Source organism: Haemaphysalis longicornis, unplaced genomic scaffold (assembly GCF_048455015.1).
Source record: "Haemaphysalis longicornis isolate Haplotype H1 unplaced genomic scaffold, Haemaphysalis longicornis Haplotype H1 scaffold_3, whole genome shotgun sequence".
NCBI lineage: Eukaryota > Metazoa > Arthropoda > Arachnida > Ixodida > Ixodidae > Haemaphysalis > Haemaphysalis longicornis.
Window position 1 is genome coordinate 110,568,668 of NW_027526335.1, and position 27,724 is coordinate 110,596,391.

The 27,724-nt window shown below is 45.9% G+C and overlaps 1 protein-coding gene across 1 annotated transcript; it reads right to left on the reverse strand.

Moving 5' to 3' along the window:
- Nucleotides 1-484: 484 nt before the first annotated feature.
- On the reverse strand, nucleotides 485-27,274 carry LOC144173386 (alpha-L-fucosidase-like). The gene is made up of 3 exons (XM_077701839.1): nucleotides 26,911-27,274; nucleotides 19,467-19,754; nucleotides 485-1,226 (listed from the first exon to the last, which is right to left on the reverse strand). Exons 1-3 carry the CDS (start codon nucleotides 27,252-27,254, stop codon nucleotides 485-487), a joined length of 1,374 nt encoding a protein of 457 aa, XP_077557965.1. The 5' UTR covers nucleotides 27,255-27,274.
- Nucleotides 27,275-27,724: the final 450 nt, after the last annotated feature.

The window sequence follows — 27,724 nt, forward strand, 5'->3', positions numbered from 1 at the left end:
CGGCGTATGTCTTGAAGAAACCTATCAGCCTTGACACGCTATCAGCAGCTTCCATAGTTCAGTAGAGCATTTTGTGTTCCTGAAACACGGTATCTGCCGGTCCAGCGTTGTTAAAAAAGCGAAAACTTAACAGAAGATTTATAACAACTAGATCGCAGAAATTTTTACATGGGTGAACATTTTGGATTAAAAGAATAAGGACAATAGAACGAGGCAACCGGCCGCCTTGGCTAAATCGAACATTTTATTCCGTCTACGACTACAAATCTAACTTTCATTCTTTTATTGCTCTTTGTAGGCTGTACAACATTTCTTCATAGCTCCAAAATATCCGCCTTACATTCTGTGAGCAATGAATATCGAAGCAGCGCAAGCTTTTCTCTTGCTAATGAAACAAGAAAAGAATGTATTCGCTCGCCTGGCTGGCAAAGCGCAGACAACGCAATGTAATGGCGAGGCGAGAAGCTCTTGCCCGCTCCTATTTCTAAATGGCGCCTTCAACTTTAAGAACCCAGGCCCACGGGCTGGGTAGCTCGTCTGGCGTTAGTGTGGGCAAGATAATATATGTACCGTTTTTGAGATACGAAACGAGCTCTAGTTTTTCTTCCGGTCGCCCAAGCATAGTGACCTGTCCTTCGGACGATACTCTCAATGACTCCAAGTACAACAACCTACTTTCAGGCCATTTGAGCATGAACGCGTAGACAGTGTTTCCTTTGGCAGTGTAGAAAACTTTGGGGTTAGCAGCGTCCTTGTAGTGTTTCCAGGATATCGAGTTGTACACGGCTTCTCCGTTAACGCGGAGCCATGCGCCCACCTCGGCGAGTCTTTCTTGGAAGATAGGCGGGATGACGCCGTCCTTGGTTGGGCCCAGTCCCAGGATTAGGCTGCCATTTTTGCTGATCGTAATCACAAGTTCCTTGATTATCTCGGTGACCGTGCGGTAGTGGTGAATTTTTGCTTCACGCCGGTATCCCATGGAGTACTTGTCTATGGGCAGTGCGGGTACCCCGTTGACATCCGGCGGGTGTTCTTCAAAGTCGTTACGGCCGTATTGGATAAAATCTCCGTGCTTGAAGCGTGCGTCTGCGCCCCAATGGTCGTTGACAACTACGCTGGAGCGGACTGGGCTGTCATTGTACAGCCAAGCAAGAAATGGGGTGCTGTTCCAATAGGTAGAAGACGCCTCGATGTCACCCTGGGACCAAATGATATCGGGATGGTACCTGAAAAAATATTAAACCATTAAGCTTTTACTGAACCTGACTTGCACTCCGTTTATTCTTTGGGGAGTAGCCACTCTTGAATGGAAGTGAATTCTTCACAAGGTGTTTGACCCATTGAAAAAGTACGATTTTTTACTGTGTATCATAACTGTGTTGTACGTCGTATAAAAACATTTTATACCATGTGAGCACCGACTTTTTTTCTCAAGACGTGGAGTTTACTTCATTTATTTCTTTAGAATAAACTCAAAGGGCCTTTATAGTATGGCGCTAGGCGTAATGTCATGGTCTGAGATCAATGTCGTCAACAGCTGTTCTGCTCGACTTACAATGAGTATGTCGTTGTAGGCGTGTTGGGAGGATCAATTTAAAGCAGAGAACACGTCTGGGCCAATCCTAGGATTTGGGGTATAACGTCATACTTTAAGAAGTAGCGTTAAGAGCCCTGTATCGCGGAGAAGCGGGTGTCTTCGGCGGTTTTAACCGTGAGCGAAAAATCTGCTAATGAGAAAAAACCCTCAGCGCCACCTTGCAGTGCCGACTAAAACTACTGGATTGTAATGAGCGCTCCCAGTGGATTTCATGGGAGCCTGACAGTAAAGTCTCTTGCGTTCGAAGGACGCCGCTAAAGCGTACGACGACGTCACTGCTATGGCGTAATGCGCCATAGCGCGGTCTCGCTCTTGATATTCGTGTGATGGAAGTCTGCCGTATGTATGTGCAGGCAGCACTACACAGACAGACAGACAGACAGACAGACAGACAGACAGACAGACAGACAGACAGACAGACAGACAGACAGACAGACAGACAGACAGACAGACAGACAGACAGACAGACAGACAGACATTGCGTTACTTGGAAAATTACTAACTGGCGAATGGTCTGCGTGCTACTCTCTGCGGATGTGGCGCACTGCACAAAAGCAATGCGGTGCCCTCCGCTGGGCAACAGTTTTCTAGAAGGGAGGGGGCATGTGAGTTAGGCATGGACTGCCAGGCAATGTTGTCTTGTGTATCTATTTGCTGGCGATGCATCGTAGAAGATTAGGAAAACAAAAACAAACCAAAATCAAAGCCTTGCAGTGGTTTCTTGATGCCTTGTGATAAATGCAAATTTAAGGGCGCTGTTGTGCTGCTTGAAATACGCCGGTTGAATCAAGTGCATTTATGAACGAGCATTCAATACCGACCTTTGGACTGGTGGTTGTGTTGGTACCATAAATCTTGAAAAGCCGGGCTCAAAGAGGGAAGCTGCTTTATAAAAAGGCTGATTGACATAGACAAGCCCGTCTGAAATCGTATCATAGGAAATCGGCAATGAACCTGAATAAAGAAAAAACACCACCCTTCGATTCTTTTCTTCTACTAAGTAAATAAGCATAAATGTGTCGACAGTGGTCGAAGCAAGGCCTACGGTCAACCGACCTGTGCATCATCCTTATTGCAAGCGACATAAAAACATACAAATACTGTAAGCTTCATGAAGAACGCTTCACAAGAGATTTACACACATTTGGTAGCGCCAACTTCACAATATCGTACAAATACAGCATGCGGTTGCGCGTATAACGTCTGCTCTGATAGCACACTCCAGATATGTAGCCGGGCATTTCGCGTTCAGAAACCGTGTATTTCTTTTGAACCAAAGAACTTGAGCAGGTGGGTTGGGGAAGAGGAGTAGTACTTCTCTTTTATCGATAAAAAAATGAAGGAAGGGATGTGGTGAAAATCTTCGAAGGAGGTTATGGGTGGGGTACGATGCCCAGCGTTACAGGTGCGACAGCTGACATCTCTGGCCTAAGGGTCAGGAATAGCTTATCTTCAAGAGGTCACTTGATAGGGGCTGCCCCCGGTTTATCGACAAGAATAATGGGGATTGAGGGTTTTCTTTTGCACAGATGCTACTCAAAGCTATGGCCAAGTTGGGTGAAGTAGAGCGGGTAACTCTCCGAATTTTTTGCATGTTTTTTAGAACTGCGGATAGTGTTTTTTCGGATATGAGTTTGTGTGTTTGTGCAGATATGTGTTTTTATGTACGTGCCTTAGGATTTGGGCTTTGACAGCATGAAACCGTTGTTGGGGTTGCGTATGATGAATAAAATTATTTGGTTGGAACCGAAGGAAGTGATTTTTTTTGCCTACCGAGAGAGGGGAATACTGAGCGAGGGTGGTATTTTTCCGCGAGGGGATGTCACCAGTGCGACCAGTAGGTGTGGTTTGTAAGACTGTTGGTGCATAGCTGCCAGTAAAAGTTGCTGCATTGGCGTTGTTTACAAGAAGCCGAAGGCAACACTTAACTGGTTTACTGCATGGCGAGAGATGAACAGTGACGGTACAGGAACATCACCCTCCTTGGGGAGTTTACAGCTGCACACACACAGAGGGACAAGGGGATCCGATACAGTCAACTGAATGAGTGAATTTACAGCAATCCGATACTGTCAATTGTATTGAATTAGACGTAGGAACCACGTATTTATCTCCCGAAGCGCTAACGATAGGACAAAGGTAAAGCGCTATAGAATAAAATAAAAGCCCAACCCGCACCACATACGTATCGCGGGGGATAACGATCGGACAGTTCTCCCAGTACTTTTGCTAAAGCCCGAACACAGAACATACAGACGAACACCCTTTCCCGGGTTCGTGAGCCTACGGTAGCGGCGAACTCTGAGCCTCAGAGAGGAGGAGAGAAGATCTCGGCGAGCGGTGTCCGCTGGCAGGTTGAAGACTCGGCATACCGTAAGGTTTACAGTCAAACCTCGATATATCGAACACGGCTATATCGAATTATTGCCTATATCGAACACTTTCGATATCACGCAAAAAATTACATGCATTTTTTATTTTTTATTTCGAACTGGGACGGACATGAAATGGGTATATCGAACTCCGCCACCCCAGACTGCCCAGACCGCTCGCGCTCTGTTGACAGGCGGCAAGCTACCCCGCAGTATTCTCGAGGATAGCGGTGGCGCGATGGGCGTTCCCGACTGCTGCACATCGGTTGCACCGAAGCAGGTGCAAAAGAAGAATGCGAACTTGAAGAAACCTGGGGCCAGCTGGAGCGATTTGTTGGTGCTGAGCCACGAAGCATGTGCATTGATGACTTTGTTGGCGGTGACGACAGCACCGGAACGATGGCGGAGTTGACGGATGTGTAGATCCTAGCGGAGGTTACTACTGAGCGCACAAACGAAGACGCTGCCGAGGTTGTACCCGCAAGCGCTGACAGTGCCCCGCTCTCGACTTCGACCGAGGCTTCAGCTGTTTTGGCCCTACCGCACCGCTACTGCAGCGCTATCGAAAGCACCGGCCTGTCGCTTGTGGAACGTTTGGACTACGTTGAGGAAGTCGTGTATAACACGCCAGGCTACCCTGCTGCAGTACTTTAAGCGAAAAGAATAAATACTTTGAAGCACCAAGTTAGTATTTACTGCACAATTCGTTCATTTATTGATTTGTACCAGTTTAGGACGCGTTTTTTACGTGATTTTATATATCGAATTCTGGTTATATCGAACTATTTCGCGGGCACCGTGCTGTTCGATATATCGAGGTTTCACTGTATTTGTATTTTGCTACTGGCCCTGCTCGAGTCATCGCTGGCGGGGCTGCCTCAACAAGTTTGAGGAAGGCAGGCTTCCCGAAGGGACAGGTGATCCTCCGCACTACACCGAATTGTAGGACGGGCAAACAGCTAGGGTAGGGGTGCGCTGAATCATGACACCGCGCAGTGTCCTGTCTACTGCTTAATTAGCCTTTTGTTCTCCGGGTGCAGGGCACCCTGCATCGTTGAATTACTTCAATTCTTATAGAAGGTTTTTGAGACGTTAGGATATTCGTCCTTTGGGAAAGTTCATTACTGCTGTTTTGGAGTTTGTTATAGCGTTACTGCTTGTATTTGGGTTTCCGTTGAGCCGGTTTGTATGACGATGGTGGTTCTCCAGTGCTGAGCGTCTAATTATTGTCAAATGTGCAGTTTCTTTAGAGGCTTCCACCACTAGTGCGGTCTTGGTTTCCTAACAACTTCCTTCGTGGGTATACAATGCATTTTATTCACCCATGAAACTTTTGTTGATACATTTGACGCTCGTTTGTGTTTTGTCTTCTAGCCGAGTGAGTTATATTTTTTTAGTGGAAGGCTTTAGATTTGACTGTAGTTTTGGCTTTATGTCCGTCATTAACTATGGCATTTTTTTTTCAGGGGCCTATCCTTTATGTGCGCGGGTGTCTTTCTTTGTGGGCAATCAGTACTGCTTCCGTTTTCTTATGAAGGTGTTCTATACTCCTAGCTCAAAAGACGGTCGTGTAGGGGCATAATTTTAGGCACAGTAGTGCTTGGAACTCTCTTTTAATGATAATTGTTGGAACGTTTGTAGAAGACGAAGATAAAGGGGCATCGATTTCTACAGACTCATGGGCAAAGAAGACGAAGGCGAGAAGGCGAGGCGAAGAGATGGCTGTTAAGAAAGTCCAACAGCTCTATTTTACCCTTAGTTTGAATTCTTGACCAGTTTCCCCAATCTGACTTGGCCAATCCCCCAGAGTGGGTACGCGCCACTGATTTTTGGTGCCAACCAACCAACCAAGATAGTGGCGCGGCGGCAGGGGTTGTCAGCAGGAAGACAGGAGGGCCAGGATCGCCGGCGCGGATGGCCTCTAATTGTCGAATGCATCACTGCTTCAGGAGCCGGACGCTCGTCTCATCGTTTCGCAAATTACTTCCGCCAGATTTTCTGGTGCCTTAAAAGCTGGGAACCTAGGCACGAGCTGACCTACGCTCGACGGCGCATCGGCTTCGTTGCATGTGAGGCCTGGATACCTTCGCATTGCTTTATCCCGGAGGCTTGCTCTTTACAACTGCCCCTTTCGGCTCATGCGCAAGTCGCAGTCGTCCCCTAGGTATCCAAAACACCCAGCATCTTGCTTCATCAACTGGTGCCATGGGCGTACTTCGTTTTCGCCGAGATGTACTGCAAGCAGCGATCTCCAGGAATGCGACCGCGCTCAACATCTTGCTGCAGAGTCAGGCAGCAATCGCCTTTGACAGACAAAATCTCCTCTACCTAATCTTGTATGACCAGGTGAGCCTACCCCACCTGGACGCCCAAATTGAAGCGAACTTGAGAAACCACGAATTTTAATGTGACATTTGGGACGCGATCGGTTACGACGAACGAATCTGCGCTTTGAGAACGAGCGCACGCTTCTGCGTGAGCCAGGGGTTTTCCGCAAGCCCCGACCGGCAATCTCGGGCGGCCCTGTTTTCTGCCTGCATCGCAACCTCGACCGTCTGCTCGTTTGCTGAGGAGGCCCGACGACACTGTCCACAATGGTCCAGGCAATGACTGCTGCCGTGGTAGAGGAATACGACGACGAAGCGGGCGCTGCACTTTATAACAACGCCAAGCAGAACCCTGAGGTACTCATCCAGGGAGAAGGAATGCATACATAAACTGCATGACTCTTACGTCACCAACGTGACTCTCACTTCGAACACTTCGCAGTTGCCCTTCCGTTTTGGGGACTGTCGTTTTGGGGACTTCCGAGTGACCCTGCCGTGACTCACCGTCATTCATTGCTTGCGTTTTGGATGTGTCCCAGCGGCCCTGTTGCGAATCTTCTGTTGAAGACTCGGCTATTTTTTTTCAAATATTTCATCAGCCCTGCCTCGATTCGAAAAGAGTTTCAATGAATATAGCCGGGAAAATGCTACTTGTGCCGAGGGTGGTCTCGTTTCAGGGGATAGCGAAGGGCCGGCTCCTCCGGCGCTCCGCCGTGAGGGATGTTCAACGCCAGAGTCGAGCTGCGGCATAGCTCATCCAAGTGCGGTGGTGAGGAATCCACGCGGAGATACAGAATGGCTGCTTCGATGGCAGCAACGCCTTTTCTGGCAAGCATAATTCTATTCCACCCTGGACGCCCTTTTTGTACGTGTACGATTCGGACTAAAGTAAAATCTTCTTCTCCGCCAAGGAAACCAACATGCTGTTCGAATGCATCGACTACTTTGTAGAGGCCGGACAGGAACTGAACACAACGACGGTGCCACTGAAACTCACCGCATGCTCTCTGGACACTTTTTTGCCAGCATCAGCTGTTCCGTTTCGAACCTGGCGGCTGCATCGTGGCTAACAGCCTGGAGCATGGTCTGTCTCGTATTGTGACCAGCCGAGATTTGTCAGTCTCTACGTTTGACCGATGTAGTGCATTTTAGTTCCCGATATTCGGATAATGCCAGTTGCTTATTTAATGTGTCAACATCTTGTCCGGCATGCCCTCATCACGAGAAATCAAGCAGGATACTCCACAGTATTCCCGAGACACCTCAGAAGTATTGCTGCTGTGGTATCCGGCGCTCCTACGCTATTCGGAAGGCTGGTTGCTGTGGGAACCAGCTTCGCAGAATCCGCTGTTACTGACTGACATCGAGGAGCTTCTGGGCGGTGCTGCTACCCGTGGGCCAGACGGCTGCGCTTAAAACCGATACTCCCGTGTTTAGAGCAACTTCGACGCATCAGACTTTCAGGGCAAAGATTCTGTTTTAGCGGGCGGAAGAGGCTCTACAATACGGATCGACCTTCGACTAACGACGCGCACTGGGAGAGAAGCGTCGTAATGAATAAGCAGTTGGACCGCTTCCCGACTCTTCACCTTTGCATCAGGGTCGTGGCGCTGAAGTTATTTGTTTACAAACCTTGCGGCGACGGGAGAATGCTAAGAAATATTGAGGTGTGCCTGCAAGGGTTGTCAACAGTAAGAGAGGAGGATGAGGATCGGCGGCGCGATTTCCTCGCACTGTAGACTCCCCCACGGCTTCAGGAGCCTGACGCTGGTTTGATTGTTTAGCGGCATCCTTCCACCACAATGGCTGCATAGAATACCGTTTTCTGTAAATAATGTAAATATATTTGCTTTTCTCCGACGACGGCCTCCTTCCTTGCCTCACTGGACGTTCGTCCACATGGTGCCGAATTCCGGAACTCAAGCGACACGACGAGGTGAGCCACAAGGCGGAATACAATTCTTCGACCGCATGGGTCACCCTGAAGCAAGGAGGAAGCGATAAGGCCCAAGAACCAGCAGTAACGTGTTCAGAAAAACCTTCTAGAACTCGTACACTGATCGCTGAAATAACGCTCACTCTAGAAAAAGCAAGAGACATCGAGTCCGCTGGTTTTTCTGCCAGGCAACAGCACAGCACCGATCGACCTAATTGAATGAATGACAAGCAGGATGCTCTGGCTCATGGAGCCAGACGGCCAAGAGGGCGACGCTCTAGAGTCGGTGAACAAAGCGCACAGGATCATCGCCTTACTAGAAATAAGACTTCACGGACGAAAGAAGAAGACACCCCGGAGCCAGTTGTCCTGAGAAAAGAGCAATACCGTCCAGCAAGTGGATCCACTAGTACCAGAGCCAGAGATGAACCTAGAAGGATTGCAAAATTCATACCGCGAACAAACAACTACGACGACATCGATAGCTAATCCAGTAATGAGTTATCGACCCGAAGAATCATCAAGCATGGCTATATCACCATTCCCACTGGAGCATGTGATGACTTCTCAACTGAGACGGACCTTGTGCGGCCGCTGTGCATTTCACACTAGGTTCTGAAGATGCCATGATGTTGGAAGCAGCGCAGCAGGAACGCAACACGGGGCATGTAGCATTCCCGAAATTATGATGACCGCATCAGCTCTAGAAGAGGATATTGTGAGTGACGATAACGATCCTACTTCTGGAGTCATTTCCAGCAAAGCCTAGGCACCTGCAGGGCTCGAGCGCCTCCCTGCGCACACACGACACTTACGTGCGCACTGTACCATGGAGGGCATCCAGAAGAGGGAACACATGAATCTAGATGGTGGTGTGGAACACACACAAAAGTAGAGAGAACTACACCAGACAATGATGAGTCATTCCTGAGACGGAAACTTGACTATGTTCCAGATGCGTGGCCGTGACACGAGTGCGTATACTGCGTGAGACCTACGACCGAGACAAATGTGCAGAAGCTGCAACCACATGATGACAGGGCTACAATGTACTGTTTGAACGCGCTGCTCGTAAAAACTCTAACCCCTCAACGACCGTCACCTTCAGATCGGCTTAGGAGATTCTGAAAAGGACTGCTCATTATCTTGTACAGAAGAGGCGAGGCAAAAACGGTACCGAAAGGATGGTGACTAAGGCTTCTAAACGTTTCCGCAAGTGGAAGAAAACCTGGAAAACGTTGTACCGCGAAGGTTCACACTGAACAAGATGTAAACGTTCTACACTCATAGCCAAAATGGGAGAAAATAAGACGAACTGCAGCATTTACGCCTTGCGAAGAACATTTAGTCCCCTAAGGAGCAAACGCGCCAAGGTTAGGGCCGTGTGAAAAAAAAATCACGCCATATCCACGGAATGAATGATGATAAGTGGGGAGAAGCTCGAGAGGGGGAGATCATTGGTAACCGTAACTCTCCCGTGAAAGTTCGCCCATTACATCATTAAGAAAGACGTAAGACTGTGTGCGTACATTGTACAAATCAACTTTTATTTTCGGAGTCAATGCTCCCAGGCCCAGACCTGGTGAAAGACTCCGCGCCATCGAGGACTACCCCGCACCTCCACCACAATTTGTCACGTAGGATGGGACACAACGGTAAAGAAACAACTTTTATTTAGGGCGAACTTGTGCCCGAACAAGACGAGAGGAAACGAGCAAAGGTCGTTGCGTCTCGTTCGATCTGTGAGAACGACTGCCTGCGTTCGTGGCGTGATCTCTTGCGTGATCTCCCCTCGCAGTGCACGTGCGCTCGCGCCTCCGTTGGCGAACACAGACAAGCTCGCGCTCCCGGTGCCGAGTTTGCGCTGCCGGTTGCAGCCGGTTCTTGCGCGTGCAACGCGGCCCACTTTGCGACATCTCCGAAAGCATGCGGCGGTCACGTACCACGAGACACAAGGGATGGACAGACCCATGACTTAAGGAGCTTCGCCCCTAAAAGGGACCAAACGTTGGACCCTCGACGCGAATGGGACTAACGGAAAGACTAACAGCACCTTTTGCTCCCGCAACGTTGCTGTTGCTCCCCCTGGAGGGGGCCCTCCGACTTGTTTCTACTTGTTTGTGGCCTCCAAGATCGGCTGAAAGGCGCGCCGCCGGCAACCGATCGCGGAGGCCATGACTTGTTCGGCGGCCAGCCGGGACGGACGTGCGAAAGGTGAGCTGCGGCGGCGGCGGCTTTTCCCCATTCGCCCTTTTTTTTTAAGTTCGTGAGCTTGTAACTTAACGTCCGAGTGTCAGTTTTTTTAAACCAACGCCAGACGATTCGCTGTGTGTTACTGGCGACGACGACCTAATTTTTATTTGTTTCGGTAAATATTTACCTAATTCTTTACTTAACCCTAAAATAGTAAAAACGCAAATTTTCTTCAAACGAGCAGCCCAGCCACATAAATAACCGCCCCAGCAGGAGCAGCATACAAAAAGGAACCTAACCGCCTTTTGAAATTTGAGGAACCTTTTGAAATTGCAGTTTTAATAAAATTATAGCCAGAAATGTCATAAAGCGTGGTTAACACGTGGTCGGGACTCTTGAAGGGCTCTAACTTTTTAGGCAAACAAATGAACACTAGAATAACAACATGGGGTTGTTAGGATAAAAGAATTACTCTCAGACATATTAAGTTTTAAATGAAAACGTGATACTTTAAGCAGAAAAATTGGAAAAAGTCTGACAACGCCACGGATCTGCAAGGGACGCGTACACTGTGAGGCTGAGAAGGACAAAAATAGTTGGACCCTCGTAACCGCAACTACGTCCAAAATAAAACTAGACAATAACGGTCAAAATCCGATGTAAAATGGCTCCATATTTCTTGTCCAAAATTTTTCTCCATATTTTGCGTAACGCAAACTTGCAATCTGCCGGACCGCAGCAGAACGGCAATATGAAGTTTTCCTAGAAGGGGCGGTTTGATCACCGTAATAAAAGCCCTCTAACAGAAGCGTATTATCTTTCTGTACCTCACGGCGAGATGTTTTTTTCCCAGATTTTTTTATCTAATTGCCCAATTCCAGTACCGGTCCTGCTAGTGGCCGCCACGGCGCACCTACACTGGCTGTAGTGGCGCCCCCCCCTCCTCCCCCCCGGGGACCCCCCACGCCCCCCCAAAAATTGTTCGGCTTTCGGTGAACTCGTGCACGAAACATTCCCGTCCTGCAGTCCTTCCCGCACCCACCCGTCACCCAAGCATTTCACATGAACTTCCCAGTAGCAGGCGCACGCTCGTGTGACTAATCTACAGTGGCCGAAAGTTTCCTTCACTTTATTCATTTTCGTTGCTCCCTCACAGGTAGCCAAGCGCTCGCAGCGTGGTCATCCTCAAACATTTTGAAAGCCTTTGAAACCCTTTTTTGTGTGGACGTACGAACTCACTGTGAACTGCCCGCCAAGAGGAAATAAAAACGTGCAGCCATAGCCACTCCCCATGCAGCAAGCTGGGGGGACGCACTTTTGTTTGTTTCACCCAAGGCTATTTGTTAAACATTGTTAAATTTGTTAAACGTTCAGAAAATTTGGCTTTAATTACATTTTTTAAATAAAAACGCATTCTTCAACACCGGCACAACAGCCAGAAATCAATAATGACCTTGTACAAACCGGCACGATAAGTGCCGGAAAGCAGGTTTTCTTACAATAATTAAATATTTCTTCATTTTTTTTTCATTCAAGTCAAACCATTCTGATTTAGAGCTGGTGCTGACAGGAAGCGTCTCTTTCCTTACATGCCGCGAGAAAGGGAGGGAAGAGGCCCTTGTTTTGTGCTACGTAAGCCTGTGAACATGAGAGCGATTATGCATGCGAATAATGAGCAATCTGTATATTTTCTGTTGCCCTGATACAGTGGTTCAATGCGTTGAGTTAGGGAGCATGAGTCCCCAGGTTCTGTTGCTGGTTTGAGTGGCGTCTTGTCTGCTGAAGTAGGAAAATCAACAATGCCTGAGTTTCGCATGTCAACGACCATGGCCAGGGTCTTAATTAATCCGTAGTCTTTTACTCAGTGAACTTCGCAGGGCACCTTTGGCTGCACAACATAAGGCGCGCCGATTTTGCTTCGATTTTCTTGCTTTTTGGGGTATGTTTACGGATGCTTCTTAGGGCTGCTAGAAACTTCGTTTTTCTGAGTTTTGCGTTTTACGGCGAATGTTATCCTACCATGAATAACACTGGTTTTGTTTCCCTATTTCTTTCCTGCAGGAGCCTGATGACATGCGCCCCTTGCCGACAGCGGCACGTAGGAGCGTTGTCTCCTCTCAACGGACAAGTACCTCGTGCAAGTGAGCACGTTTGCGCCAAGGACAGCAGCCATGTATACCCGGAATAGCCCAATACTGAGCGCATCGCCTTGACAAGGTGTGCCAAACAGGCCTTCGAAATAGAGACTCAAAAATTCAGAGTAGAGTACGGTTTACTTGTGTTGTGTATGTTGCTTGCATAGTGCCGCAATAAAAGCTTGAAAGTGATATTTTCGTCGTAGTGAATATTTTAAGTGACCAAGAAATGCAGTTTCTGGTCTCTTGCGTTCATTCTGCCTTCTCAATTTTCGGTATATTGGAACGACAGTCACTCCCCATGGAGTATTTGCACGAGCCAACACATCGCCTTTTAGTATGCATGGTTAATCCAGAGGGGAGCATTTGCAGGGATCAACATTTAGTCTTGAAAGCATCAATTGGTCTAGAGGGAGTAATGGGAAATATTAACGATTGATACCCAGAGGACCAACGGTTGGTCTCCAGTGGACTAACTGGGAGAATAACAGTTGATCTGCAAGGGACCAACAATTATCCTATATGGTGGACCAACAGTTGAACCGGCAAGGACTAAGTGTAGAGGGACTAACAGTTGGTACCCTCGCCGTTAGTCCCCAAAAAGACTAATGCTAGTGTCAACACATTTAGTCCCCAAAAGGACTAACGCCGATCCTTTTAGGCTAATAGTGTAGTTTCCAACCAGGGCATCGGGTACAAAGCCAAGACATCAGTGAAATAACTACATCCTATGCCAGTGTGCACTTTGACATACGCAGAAGTTTGCGGTGGCCATATTCAAGCGGATCGTATAGAAAGCAAAAGAAAAGTTCAACACTGTACAGTTTGCCTGTCTATGAAAACCCAAAAATAGACGCATGTTGCATAGATCCCTTCATTCAAGAAAGGTCGTAGAAGATGAGCATAACGGCAGATTGATTGTTCAGTGAACATGTGAATCTATGAAAACATTGGAACGAATTTCGCAGGAACTGGAATCTCGTATTTCTTCTGGGTTTACCTCTACTTTTGAGTGGCAGTTTTTGAATGAGCGTTTCACACCTGTGACAAGTTCTCAATTAGCTGATACTGTTTTGCAGATGTATGAATCTCCTCCAGGGTCATGTGGCATTATGGTGTCAACGCTAAAATTTCTGTTCGAGGAGGCTCCTGGTGATTTGCTAAACATAGTCATAATGGTATTAAAAATAGCTGGATACCTTCGGAATGGAAACTTGCTAGTATATTACCATTGTTCAAAAACGAATGTTTGGGTTTCGTCGAAGACAATATTAGGCCGATATCTTTGACTAGCAACCTTGTAAAGCTGGTTGAAAGGTTACCGCATGGTCTGCTTATGCGGTTTCTGAACAGCAATAATATGCTAAGCCCCGCTAAGATTGGTTTCAGACCTCGAAATTCTATTTGGAAGGCCCACGGCGACATCGAGAGTCGTATTAAACAAGCTCTCTACTAAAACAGGTCACTGCACTTGAGAACTTCTATATAGCAAAGGCTTACGACAGCGTGGTCTACAGCACGTTGTTTTCACGCCTTGCATCTAGTGAGATTCCGGGGTACATTTGCTCCTGGAATGGTGAGCTTTTAAAGGGAAGAAAATTCTTTCGTTCCAAGGGTTGTTTATCTACATCTCAGTATACAATTACGGGGACTTCCGCAAGGATCAGTCTTCTGCTGTTATTTTTAACGTACTCCTCAGTTCTATCCCAATGCAGAACGGTATATCTACTTATGTTTATGCCGCTGATATTGCTTTTTGATCGTCGGATAGGGACATCTACGAGTTGTATCAGCGGATGCAGAACTATGTGGTTGTCCTCGATTAATTGGCTGAGCACATTACACCTCTCGTAAAATGTCACGATATGTGATGTTATAGTGTTTCTCTGCAATAACCCTCTATCATTATGTTTAAAATACCGGCAGCAATCGATTCCCCAGGTCACAGAAATTAAATATCTGGGTAGAATTGGGTACCGGATGCTATTCCAAGTGCCTTTTTTGCGACGATATGCGGAACAAATTGCACCGTGTTTGACAAATTTGTTTAATTTATCAGTGCGGACAGGTAATATACCTGATGAGTGGCGAATGGCACGGGTAGTCCCGGTATTCAAAAAAGGAGAAAGATTAGATCACAGCAACTACCGCCCAGTTTCTATTACAAGCACGTGTTGTAAAATGTTAGAGCATGTCGTCGCGAATTATACGGAAACATTTTTATCGGAAAGAAATTTGTTCTCACACTGCCAGCATGGGTTCCGGAGGGCATGTCCACCACCACCCAGTTGGTTTTAACAGTGCATGAGATTTCCGAAATTCTGTATCGGTCAGGACAGGTGGATATGCTCTTTCAGGACCTATGCAAGGCTTTCGATAAAATAACTCATGGGAAATTGTTGTATGAGTTAGAACAACTAGGGCTACCTCTCAGTATTGTTCCTTGGGTGAATTCATACCTAAAACACAGGAAACAGTTCGTCTAAATTAACAATTGTGCCTCTGATATGCTTTCTGTATCCTCAGGGGTGCCCCAAGGTAGTGTGTTAGGTCCCTCCTATTTCTGATTTATGTCAATGATTTAGCAGAAGTTGTGAGTGATGTTTCAATCAAATCATTTTCTGACGATTATGTAGTCTTTAATTAAATATTGTCCAAGGACGATCACCACGTACTACAAAATACCCTTTTGGCAATTAATGATTGGTGTGATCGATGGGGCATGTTGGTCAACAATGAAAAACAGTACTCCTGTGTAACACGAAAGATGCATCTACGTACATTTTCTTATACTTTTGAAAACAATGTCATCGCAGAAGTTCTAAAATACAAGTACCATGGTGTTACCCTATCTTCTAAACTCAATGGGTCCGATCATGTATCCGATTTCTGTATATCGCCTCTTCGTAAGCTCTGGTATCTGAGGCGTAATCTCAAAAATGCTCCAGCAAACACCAAGATAATGGCGTACAATTCATGTGTTTGAGGGAAATTAGAATATGCTTCAGTGCTTTGGGGTCCCTCTACTAAAAAAGACGTTTCTCAGTTAGAGAAGGTGCAGAGAAAAGCCGTCCTATTTTTTTACGGGAAATACTGTAGGCATGACTCACCATCTCTTCTGATGACAGAAAATAATATTGAAACGTTATATGGTCGCAGACGGGTCAGTCGGCTGATATTTCTGCGTGATTGCTTGTCAGGAAAAATAAAAATACCTCTCCCCGGCAGCGTTAAACCACGTGTAACTAGGGCCACGAGAAGCACTCATGAATTCGTATTGACACTTATTTTCGCTCGAACAGATGCCTTCAAAAATAGTTTTCTCCCCAGGACTGTTGCAGACTGGAATTCTTTACCTCTTGATGTTTTAAAAGTAAAAGATTTTGCAGAAGCGTTACAGCGTCATTTTTTTTTTCATATTAATGTGTTCTGTCGTGTTGCTCTTGTAATACATGTGTATAAGATGCAGGGTACCATGAATAGTTTCTGATATATTTATTGCCGTTGTTTTCTTTCGTACTCATTTTGTTCCTATGTTTTGTTTAGGCCCCTCCTGCTTGGCTCAAAGTTTTGACCAGCAGTATCTGTAAATAAAATAAAATAAATAAAATAATATTTCCCGCATTGCTGCCAAAGGTGAAGAAGCTGCTGGAGTGCTGCGTAGGCTATGTCTTCAAACATTCGGTATGCGTAGAGACGCCATGCTAATAATTTATCATTGCTCTGTTCACCCTGTATTGGAATTAGGCTGCGTCTTATTTTCTGGCTGCGCGACGTACAGACTCCATCGACAATTTCGGATTGAGAGATTGGCTTCGTGGTGATATTTAGCGTTGCCAAAGTATGTAGCTAACTCTGTATTGTACCTTGAGGCACGATTGCCTTCACTTCTGCAGCGATTTAAATGGGTAACTGTGTTAACATTTCTAAAACTGTGTGAATCTTCATTGTACGAGGCTCACCGCGTTTTCCTCGTGAGGCCTAACCTTTTTCGAGGATTTACGTGGCCCCGATTTGAGCGTCCTCAATGCGGTTGCGGACGGCGTGGCTGCAGCTTCTTCATCGAGATGTTTTTCTACAGCACCACTATCGGGATAATTTTCGCCTGTCGGAATAAGCCTGGACAACATTTTTCATCCGCATCCGAAATTATTGCCGGCCCGAATACTCAACAATTTACTTGAAGATAATTTTTCTACTCTACATACTTATGTTGTCATTGCCACTGATGCTCGCAAAGGGATGAGAAGGCTGGGCTAGGTATATATTCCCAGTCACTAGATTTGTCCTTCTCAATCCGGCTGCGAGTCTATACCCCGATTTGTTATACGGAATTATTGGCGATAAGTTTGGCCCTCAATAAAGTACTGCATTGATGAGCGGCGCGGTTGTTTTTCAGATTCTTTCTCTGTGTGCACCGCTTTAACAAATGATAGATTCCTCTAGTCTCTGGTCATTCCGTTCATTCGTTTCTTACCAGCTTCGCGAGATCCAGTTTTGCCTGGCCACGCAGGGGTAATCTTAAATGAACTGGCAGATCAATTAGCCAATTTGGCTCTTGGTGGTCATGCTGTCGTGCTTTGTCCAATCGATAGTTTTCTGATGGGGGCGAGGTTCAGGCGCCTTCAAATTTTACAAATTTTTCGGCTCCGACTATATTCACCTCTGTTTCTTATGGAAGCCTAAATTATGGGAATCTCGTAAATGCGAGGTGGCCATCAGGCCATCAGGCAGCCGACAGGTCGGCTGCCCTGCTAGATGGCTATTTTTCTTTCGTAATTTTTTCTACTGACTATTCTTATATCCAAGATTTTTTGTTTTAATCTTTTTTTCTTACTTTAGCCTTTTTTCTCTCTAAAATAAACCGGGTCACAGCCTAGTCATTAGAGGCAGCTTCTTGGCCAATCCCCCGTGCGGGTATGCGCCATGATTCAAGGGTGCAACCAAACAATCACCCAGCACAGGCGAAGACGACGAAGGTGACAAGGCGGCGACGAGATGGCTGCATAGAATATTGTTTTCTGTACGTAGTAAATATATTGGCTTTTCTTCGATGACGGCCTCCATCCTTGTCTTCTTGGACGTCGTTCCACAATAATGTTTATTAGTTCCTTTTCCCGTACATTTAGGTTATGCCCCGATAGGCTGTGTGCCAATGGACTCATGGTGAGGGGTTGCATGATTCTTAATTTTTCCTTGTTCACACGATCCCTTTTCGCCCTTAGTTATTCTCTTCCCATTTTGTGCCAGCTGGGATGAGCCTGTAGCTATTAATAGGCTACAGGCTCATGCCAGCTCATCCCCCCGTAGCTATTACAAAGCAGACTTTTATAGAGTCGTGTGCCGCCGCTAGATTACGGGAACAGTTCGTAAAGACGACGGAGTTATGGCCGACGTTTCATTGGGTTGTATGCGTATCGCCCATTAGGCGCCATTCTGACAGCCAGTGCAGCTTTATCTGCATATGCTCAAATCCCTCATTAATGCGTAGCTATCGTGGCCGGTTACGTCAGCAGCTAAGAACATATAGTGCCCTGCATTTTCACAAAAAGGCAGAATTGCCAAACGTAGCACATTATAAACGTTATAATAGCGCAAAGGTAGAGTATTTATCGAACGAAATTTAAAAAAAAAACACATAATACGACAAATCAAAATGACACAAACGGACTAACGAAATAAAGAATACACATCTTAGGGAAGCTAAATTAACAGAGCCAGAAAAAGACGGACGAAAACACAGAAAAAAGATAGCGAATACGGGCCAACCCGGGATACCCCTTGTTTCTGCGCAAAAAACACAATTAGCGAAGTAAAGACACTTAATCGCTATAAAGGAGTAAATATATATCATCCACGAAAAGAAACAAGCCAGAACTTAAAACCGCTAACATATCCCAACGTATCTGGCTTCTCATAGCAAATTCTCCCTATAAAGACCTCACTGTGTGGACAGCGGCGTAAGAACGCTACGCATCAGTAGACAAGTCTCTGTCTTTCGGCAGATTTTGTTTCTATCCAAGCCACCGAATTTCATCGCAGTCATACAGTATCTTCTTTCTAGGCAAGTAGAAAATGGATAGTGTTAAAATGGGTGGACGCTACATACCCCTTTCCTGCATGTAGCGGCCGAGCCCTGACCTTTCGGTCTGAGGTCCGATGGCGTTAACCGGTACCCACAGATTGACCCAAATTAGTACCGTTTTAAATGGGCACAGGTTGATGAAGTTCAAACTCCAAGCGTGATATCAGGCCTAGCGTGTTCCTTTAGGATACCTGTACAGTATACCTGTGAGTCGCGCCTTCGACTAAGCTTCCTTCAGCAGACGGAACTGGCAGACTCCTGCTGAAAGGACCTTAATATTGACTGATTATGATGAGTTTGGGTGGAGCAATTGCGGCATGTCCAGCCAGGCTACCTGGCTTACTCCGCCTGATCCAACACATCAACAACCACCACAACCAAGAACCTTGCGATATACCGGACAGCGTTGTACGGGTTGTACATATAAGATCGAGTACCAATTGCCGACGTCGGGTAGTCGCACGCCGACAAGGCCACCTCCATTTGCTGCGCATCACCTTTGCGCAAATAGGTTAAAAACCGTGCAATACAGGTTGCTCAATAAATCGGCTTCTCAAAACAGGCTTCATGAAGTAAGCTTTGCGGCATTAGCTTCTCAAATTTCCAAAAACACGGGCAGGGTATGGCTAACTTCCTATTAGAAATAAACTATGCTTTAGAAAAAGGCTTCCTAAAAGAGGCTTTGTAATAGAGGCTTCGTGAAACCGGCGTTAGTAAACTGGGTTGACAAATTTCCCGGAAACCGGCAAACGTAAAGTCACTGTGCTTTCGCACAGAACTTTCGCATGGAAGGTCACCGACTAGAAAAACTTTTTCCTTACCTTTCAACTAACTCTGTTAATTCCACAGTGCTCTTGGTTCGTGGAAAATCAGCGGTAGCCCAGCTTGATGCCTTGTCAGCAATGTACAAGGGGTGAAACGGCTCCATCTTTAAGTACTCCACACCAAATCGCATTCCCCCCATCCGCCGCACTGCAGCACACAATTCTCCAACGAGGTCTCGGTGGGGTCCCACGTCCACGGAGTTCCAGTTCAGCGAGAAATTCGACGGCCACAGCGCGAAACCATCGCGGTGCTTTGCCGTCAGAATGATGTATCGGGCTCCTGAGCTGCGAAGGGGAATGAATGTAGAGAGGAATAATTCTCGTTGTAATCTATGAGACGGCTTCATTGGGGCAAAACACGAACAATATATTTTGTGTCGTCGGCGTCTCTATTGCCTTGATTCCCCCATCTCACAAGCAAGATAAAGTTTTTCCAAACCCACACTTAACTCTGTTGTCACCCTCGCTGCTAAAAAACAGCGGAGTAACTAGGAGGTGTAAGGTGAAAAGTAACGTCTATGGAAAGGGTGTAGCTGCGCTTCCGTTTTCAGGCAAGTTAGCCCCGCATATAATATTGTTAGATATTGTTTGCAAATGTTACTCCCAGGCGTATTTCGCAATTCAATACTCTCCTCTGAAAAAACCAGTGAAGTGAAAATGTGCAAAGCAATGAATGCAAAAATGCAGAGCAGTGAAAATGTGCAAGTTGCTCCTTTCAGAAGAGAATTAAAGCCCTCTATCAGATACAGCTAAGAAATCCTGGTTAGGAAATAGCGTGGACTGCTATTTGTTGTCCCACATAAAGCCTTGAATTCTTCTATTTACTGTTCCACTTGAGGTAAAACAGTTGCTGTTCTGTGGAGGTATTGTGCAAGTCTATTTTGAAGCTTATCGCAAAACCTAGGCAGAGAAAGATACACGTAGAGACTATAATAGGTACCTGCAGGGGCGCCATTAAAACACAGCAGAAAGAAGGAAGTAACGTGACTCTCTATACGCTCTATGATTATTGCGACGACAAATTCCGAAGTTAACGGCATCGGTTTACCGTGTGCAAGTGTAACCGCAGTGCTGTTTGCAATTTCTGTTACTTACGAAGACAGCGAATGGAAGTCGCCCCATGACAATAGAGCTTATCGTCTTTCAGTGCTGTATTATTTCTGAGCAATTCCTCAGTGCGCCTTGTTTTCTCCAATGATAACGTTCCAGAGAGACACTGCTATGCAAATTTATTAAAACTTCTGCTAAGTAGTCCAGTGCGGCAATCATTTTTCAACGTACTACCTCTCAGTATTGTTCCTTGGGTGAATTCATACCTAAAAAACAGGAAACAGTTCGTCTAAATTAACAATTGTGCCTCTGATATGCTTTCTGTATCCTCAGGGGTGCCCCAAGGTAGTGTGTTAGGTCCCTCCTATTTCTGATTTATGTCAATGATTTAGCAGAAGTTGTGAGTGATGGTTCAATCAAATCATTTTCTGACGATTATGTAGTCTTTAATTAAATATTGTCCAAGGAAGATCACCATGTACTACAAAATACCCTTTTGGCAATTAATGATTGGTGTGATCGATGGGGCATGTTGGTCAACAATGAAAAACAGTACTCCTGTGTGTAACACGAAAGATGCATCTACGTACATTTTCTTATACTTTTGAAAACAATGTCATCGCAGAAGTTCTAAAATACAAGTACCATGGTGTTACCCTATCTTCTAAACTCAATGGGTCCGATCATGTATCCGATTTCTGTATATCGCCTCTTCGTAAGCTCTGGTATCTGAGGCGTAATCTCAAAAATGCTCCAGCAAACACCAAGATAATGGCGTACAATTCATGTGTTTGAGGGAAATTAGAATATGCTTCAGTGCTTTGGGGTCCCTCTACTAAAAAAGACGTTTCTCAGTTAGAGAAGGTGCAGAGAAAAGCCGTCCTATTTTTTTACGGGAAATACTGTAGGCATGACTCACCATCTCTTCTGATGACAGAAAATAATATTGAAACGTTAAGAAAACAAACAAAAGCAGCATTCAGCGAGAGGTCTCTCTACCAAGCAATACGTTTTGATGCGAAACATAAATTGCGGCCCAAACCATGCTCGCCTCAAAAGTCCATCCTGTTTAATATAACTGCCGAGCTAACAAATAAAGCACGTAGAGCCAACACGACCGGCAACTAATAGCACTGGTGACAAGGTTTACACGAAAACGTTATTTAACGAGGAGATATTTGCAACAATCGAGGGAAAACCCCTCGCGCCTAACCTAAGAACACGCTATTTTAAGCAATTACCCGGCGTTGGATTGACTGGTAGGAAAACCATTTATTATTTCCACTATTCTTAAAAAAATGCCTCGAAAGGACTTCAGATTACAGCCCAAAACAAGAAGAGGGATGTCACGTTTTATCTGACGGTGTGGCGCCACTACAGTGATTACCTGGGCCAGTCAGGGTGAAATGGGAACACAAAAAATGGCCGCGTATCTGCTCCTTTCGTTGTAAATGTCTACGAAAGGCGATAGTCGACTGGCGCCTCTGCCATGTAAGGGTCTCCCTTCTCTCTCCCGGCCACCTCTCATACTGTTCCTCTCCCGTCTCGTTCCTCTCACGCTTACACGCTAGAGCTTTGCTGAAGTCAATTTAAATTCACCCCGTTCTAGAGCTCCAGGCTGGGTGTCTCTATTCCAGCGATGCCGTACGGCGAAGACGTGCGTGATTCGAGCCACCCTGCTACAATGTTTACAGAACCATGTTGCCTTGCTCCAAGTGCATTCCAAACGGAACGTGGAACGTATCTAGTGGAAGGTTTCGTTACTGTCGCCGTTCGATTTCTTAAAATACCGCCAGGAGCTATAGTGAAGCCGGCAACAACACGCGACAATTTTCTGCAGTTGTTGTTGTATTTTATTTGATATCGCGAAAACCAAGCATCCATAAATTTTTTAATAAAGAAACACTGGAATTATCACTTATGTATGGATTTTCTTGCTCAGATTTTCTTAATTTTTTGTGCTTGTTCAACAAGGTTGACAAGCATGAAGATTGCCACCGGACGTAGACGTTTAGATTCGGCTGCGGGTGTACAAGACTATCACGGAGATTCAGTTTCACTTTGGCCGTATGGCTGAATCGAGTAGCAGACAGACAGATACACAGACTGACAGACACACAGACTGACAGACAGACATATCAAAATTTCTGCGTTTAAGTAGCTTAAGAAAGGCTATAGTCTTTAAAAACACCTCAGCCTTGCCACAGAGGTGACGCGCTGCTGGAGTCATGGTGAAGCCACTCGAAGCAGCACAGTTAATGAGTTGGAACACCAAATTTTAACACTAAATGTTATCTGCGTGCTCCAATTCCGGCTGTAAAAATTGGCCTCCCCTGCTTACTGACCTCCTGTCACTAACGGGTTCCATTAAGTCATAAAGGCTGTCATTACAGGCTCTTTTACTGCAAACGCTAATCGAAAAAGCCAAAAATACGTCTTGTGATAAAGATGATTGGGGATGATTAAGAAAACACGGTGATAGGCGGCGAAAAAGTGATTGCCGGCATGGTGGAGGAGTAAATTACTTCTTCCACCATGTCGCAATTTACCAGAAGAAAATTGCGTGAGGGAAATTGCCAGAGGTAGGAAATTACCAATTATAGGAACAGGGTTGAAGACTTAGTGACTGGGGTGGACTGCACTAGAATTAGGCCGGGCGAACTGAAATCTTTACTGCTACGTTCAAGAATACACAATGATTCTACACAGTATTGTAGGAGACGTAAGCAGGCCCTTTTTGGAAGCTATAGTCTTTCTAAAGATACCAAATGCAAAAAATGTTGGTCGGTCTCCACACTCTTAGGCAAAAAGGACTAAAAGTTCGTCCTTTCGGGGACTAACGACCTCTGCAACAATCATTAGTCCCTTTGGGGACTAACTGCGAGGGAACGAACAGTTAGTCCCCCACCCGGACGGTCCGTTCCGATACTCCCCAAGGACGAACTGCGTAGAGCGCAGAAAAAAGAAAAAAAAGCCAGCACCGGCAGGGATCGAACCCCTGACGCCCGGAATTATACACAAGGAACCCGACGCGCTATCCGCTAGACCACGCCGGCGGATGGTTCCTGCGGCAGATAATATTCAAGTGTACAGGGTGTAGTTCTGTGCATAACGCAACAGATCCATTCCAACTGGTGCCCGAATTTCTATCTGTGCAAGCGAACGTGACCGCGTTTTGCGCCTTGCGCTTAGCGCTTTGCTAGGTTTAGGGACTATTGCTCAGTTCGATTCGAAGTAGAGCCTCACAACCATAGTTTTTTCGTAAATAACAATCAACTCGTCGTCGCCTAGTTGAGATAGGTAGCTGGGCGATCGGACGACTCATTTGTTTCCGCACAAATTAGCGCAAGCTAAGTGCTTTCTTAGTGTTCGATACATATGTTAAGTTCTCTATGTAACGTATGTGAAAGGTGTCGTCTGTGTGAGTGTCAGAATAAGGAAACATGCCATATTTTCCTGCATCGGCGAAAGCGAATTTGGTGGAGGAGTAAATTACTTCTTCCACCATGTCGCAATTTACCAGAAGAAAATATCGTGAGGGAAATTGCCAGAGGTAGGAAATTACCAATTATAGGAACAGGGTTGAAGACTTAGTGACTGGGGTGGACTGCACTAGAATTAGGCCGGGCGAACTGAAATCTTTACTGCTACGTTCAAGAATACACAATGATTCTACACAGTATTGCAGGAGACGTAAGCAGGCCCTTTTTGGAAGCTATAGTCTTTCTAAAGATACCAAATGCAAAAAATTTTGGTCGGTCTCTATATATGTGTGTCTGCCTGGTTGTCCTGTTTTTTCCTCGGTTAAGCGTTCGTACCAAATATTGAAACAATTTGCCTCAAAAATTTCTATACGCGGAACCTTTCCAAAATTCTAAAACTGCTGTACTATGTTATAGGTTGTATTCACTGGAGAGGCACGCATGCAGCAACTATGTGAGTTCGCCGCCACTGGTTACGTTGTACTCCGCACGATGGCGGTACTTGTCCGTGCTAAGCACATGATGTGTGTTGGACGTTCAAAGCTCGACCCCACGGTACGCAAATTAATGCCTCGACTGCAAGGTGAGTGCGATTAATAACATTTCTGTTAACACCACCGTTAAGACCCCGGTTAAAACTGGGCAAATGGCGCACGCCGCTGCTTTTTTTCTGTGGCACGCGGCCGCCGTGGCACAAACCGCGGCATGTCCATGGCGCTTTGGACATGTCCGTGGCTGTTTCCAGTGTTGCACAGCGAAGGAATTGACAACTAAACTTTTCAGTGAATACCATCTATGGCCGGTATTCAATGGCGTGGAATGCATGCAGGCAACCATGCGAGTGCGCCATCATATCTGTGGCCAAGCGTCTGTTGCTAGGCGACGCTGTGCGCACTGACCCCAGATCAGGCACCCCTCTTCTCCTCTGTGCAACCATGTGAGTGCGCCGTCACTCGTTACGTCGGGATCCGCGGGATGGCGGTACTTGCCCATGTCCGTGGCGCATCGGCCATGTCTGTGGCCGTTTGCAGTGCTGCCAAGCGAAGAAATTGACCGCTAAACTTTTCAACGAATACCATCTATACATGTCCCATTGACACCAGGCACATTTGAGGCAAAATGTGGGTACATAACCAAGACACGCCGCGTTCCTTTAGTTCAAGGTACACTGAAGTCAAAATACTCGTTGCTCTACTAGATAAGTGGTTCTCAGCCATGAGTGCACCGGACGTGGGCTTGCGACAGTGATGGAGCCCCCACGATGAAATGAATGTTAAACAATTTGCATTTGCTACTTACTGTGGCCCACAACCTTATTGGATTCCCGCTTGTTGTGTCTGACTTTTATGACGATGGGTGCAATAATGTTACACAAGCTGCTCTTGAATAGTCTCCTGACCGCCCATATGCTGCCTTTTCTGTCTGTTAATGTTAATTAGCTTGCCCTTGAATAGTCTTCTGAGCGGACGTGTGCTGCCTTTTGTGTGTGTGTGTATTTTTCTCTTTCAAAGCTCGCGTATTGCGCAAAAAAGGAGACGTTAAAATTATGTGCAACGCGAAGAAAGTTAAGCTACGTGTCATGCGGTGAAGCCACTTTTTCGCAATCCCAGGACGTTCTGGCAAAATGAATGAAAGGATGACGGAATGGAGGGGGGGGGGGTAGCAGAGTTTTGGGGAAGGCTTCGCGGACCCTCTAAATGCACTCACGGAACCCTTATTTCGGAACCCCTGCGCTAGATCGATAGATTAGATCACCGAGAATACAAATATAACCGTGTTACGCGTAGCGTTTTTTAACAATAACATAGAAAATAGCAAACAACGCTAAGACAAGTACTGCCGCCACTGGCTGTACCACGAAACTTCCAATAGAGGTGCTTAAATTGTCTGAAGTGCTCAACGTCTTTCCTGGATGCCGCTGGATGGCGCTACCCATCCATATTTGGGGCGTTGGTACCGGCTCTCAGGGAAGCGCGCGAGCTACGCATGAGCAGTTGGTTCGACGCCAAAATTCGCAGGAGTCTGGAGCATCTCCCCCGAGTATGTGTTTAAGCAGCGCATTATTTTGTTTGACTTCGTTTTGAATAATTTATTTGACATTTAGTCGATCAATTTGGAGAAAAGAACAGTATGCAAAACCTTCGGCAAAGAAAAAAATCGGTCCACTTGAAATGGAGGTATGTTGTAACAGAGGTGACCTCTACAGCCTCCTCAGGGAACTTCCCAGAAGATGGAATAACCTTCCTGTACTGTGCTCGCACCCAGGACATACGCAGTTCGGTGCAGTATCCTCACAAACATAGGAAACCATCCAGTGAGCTGTTTATAATACTAAGGTGATATATCGGACGCAACAAACGAGAGACCAGTGCTATTTGGTCTAGTATGATAACAGGAACCAAACATCACAGTTTTCTATGCGAGTTGCTTAAAACAAATAAGACTCTATTTCTAAAGACCGTACATGGCGCCAATAATTCTATAGTAAACATTAGCAAGATGTTAAAAAATTACGTTATTTGAAACAAACGCTAAGGAAGGTCAATGGCACCAAAATTATTATAGTAAACATTAGCAAGATGTTTACGCATTTAAAAAAACTGAAGTGTCCCCAGTAAAATTTCAAGATTATAAACCCTAAATTCAAAACTTATGACAGTTTTCAAGATATGTTGACTCTATCAACATGACAACGACTCACAAACTGTTTTTATAGCTTGTATACTGGTGGCGACTAAGTCATCCGTAGGATAATTGACCTTACAGATGGGCAGAGCAATACCCTTTCGCCCACCGTGCTTGCATAATTGAGCGGCGAACAAGAACGTGTTTATAAAAAATCGTTAAGATTTTTTAAGGATATCCCGACGTTGCCAGTAAAAAAGCTGTAGCCGTCTGGGTTTACTTACCGGGAGAAAATGTCTGCCCATTGGTCGGGGTCGAAAAGTTCAGCCGTAAACAGAGGTGCAAAGTCCTGGTAGGTAAATCCTGGCTTGTAATGTCGATTCATGAATTGCACAAGAGATGGCTCTTTTCTCAACTTCCAGTTGACCCAGAAATTTTCGCTAGAACTGCCATAACTGGGCACTGAGTAAACGCCCCAGTGCACAAGTATGCCAAATTTTGCCGCCCCAAACCATGCTGGGACTGGTCTGGTGTCTAAAGACTTCCAGTCTGGTGTGTAGCGAGTCTCAGTGGACAGAGACAAGAGAGAGCTAAATGTTAGCAGACTGTGAATGACCGCATGACTCATCTTCAGGATGACTTTGCGTGCTCCAAAATAAGTGTTTGGCACTACGAACTTTTCCTTGCTATTTTTTTATGTCGGTGAGAGCTTGCATCCAAAGAAAGCTTTTTGGGCCTTAAAGAATAATTCAAATGGTTCTTGTTTCAAGCCACGGCTTGCCCTATGTGTGTCTTTTTGATATTCGTCTGAAGCACCGGCCAGGTTCCACCACGATATTCTCTCCCGCTACTGGTGGCTGTAAAAAAAAGTTGGCAGCAATTAACACAAACATTTTAATATGACGTCATGGCAGGCTAAAATACGGGCGGAGGTATGAGGTGGGGGCGCGATTTCTTTCTCGTAACAATTAAGATTTGAGTTCGTCCTGTCACAATACGCTTAGCCGGCATGTACACAGCGTTGTTCACAATGTATACCTATTAAAATATGCCCGATGCCCTGACTGATTGACCGACCGAGAGACCGACCGACCGACG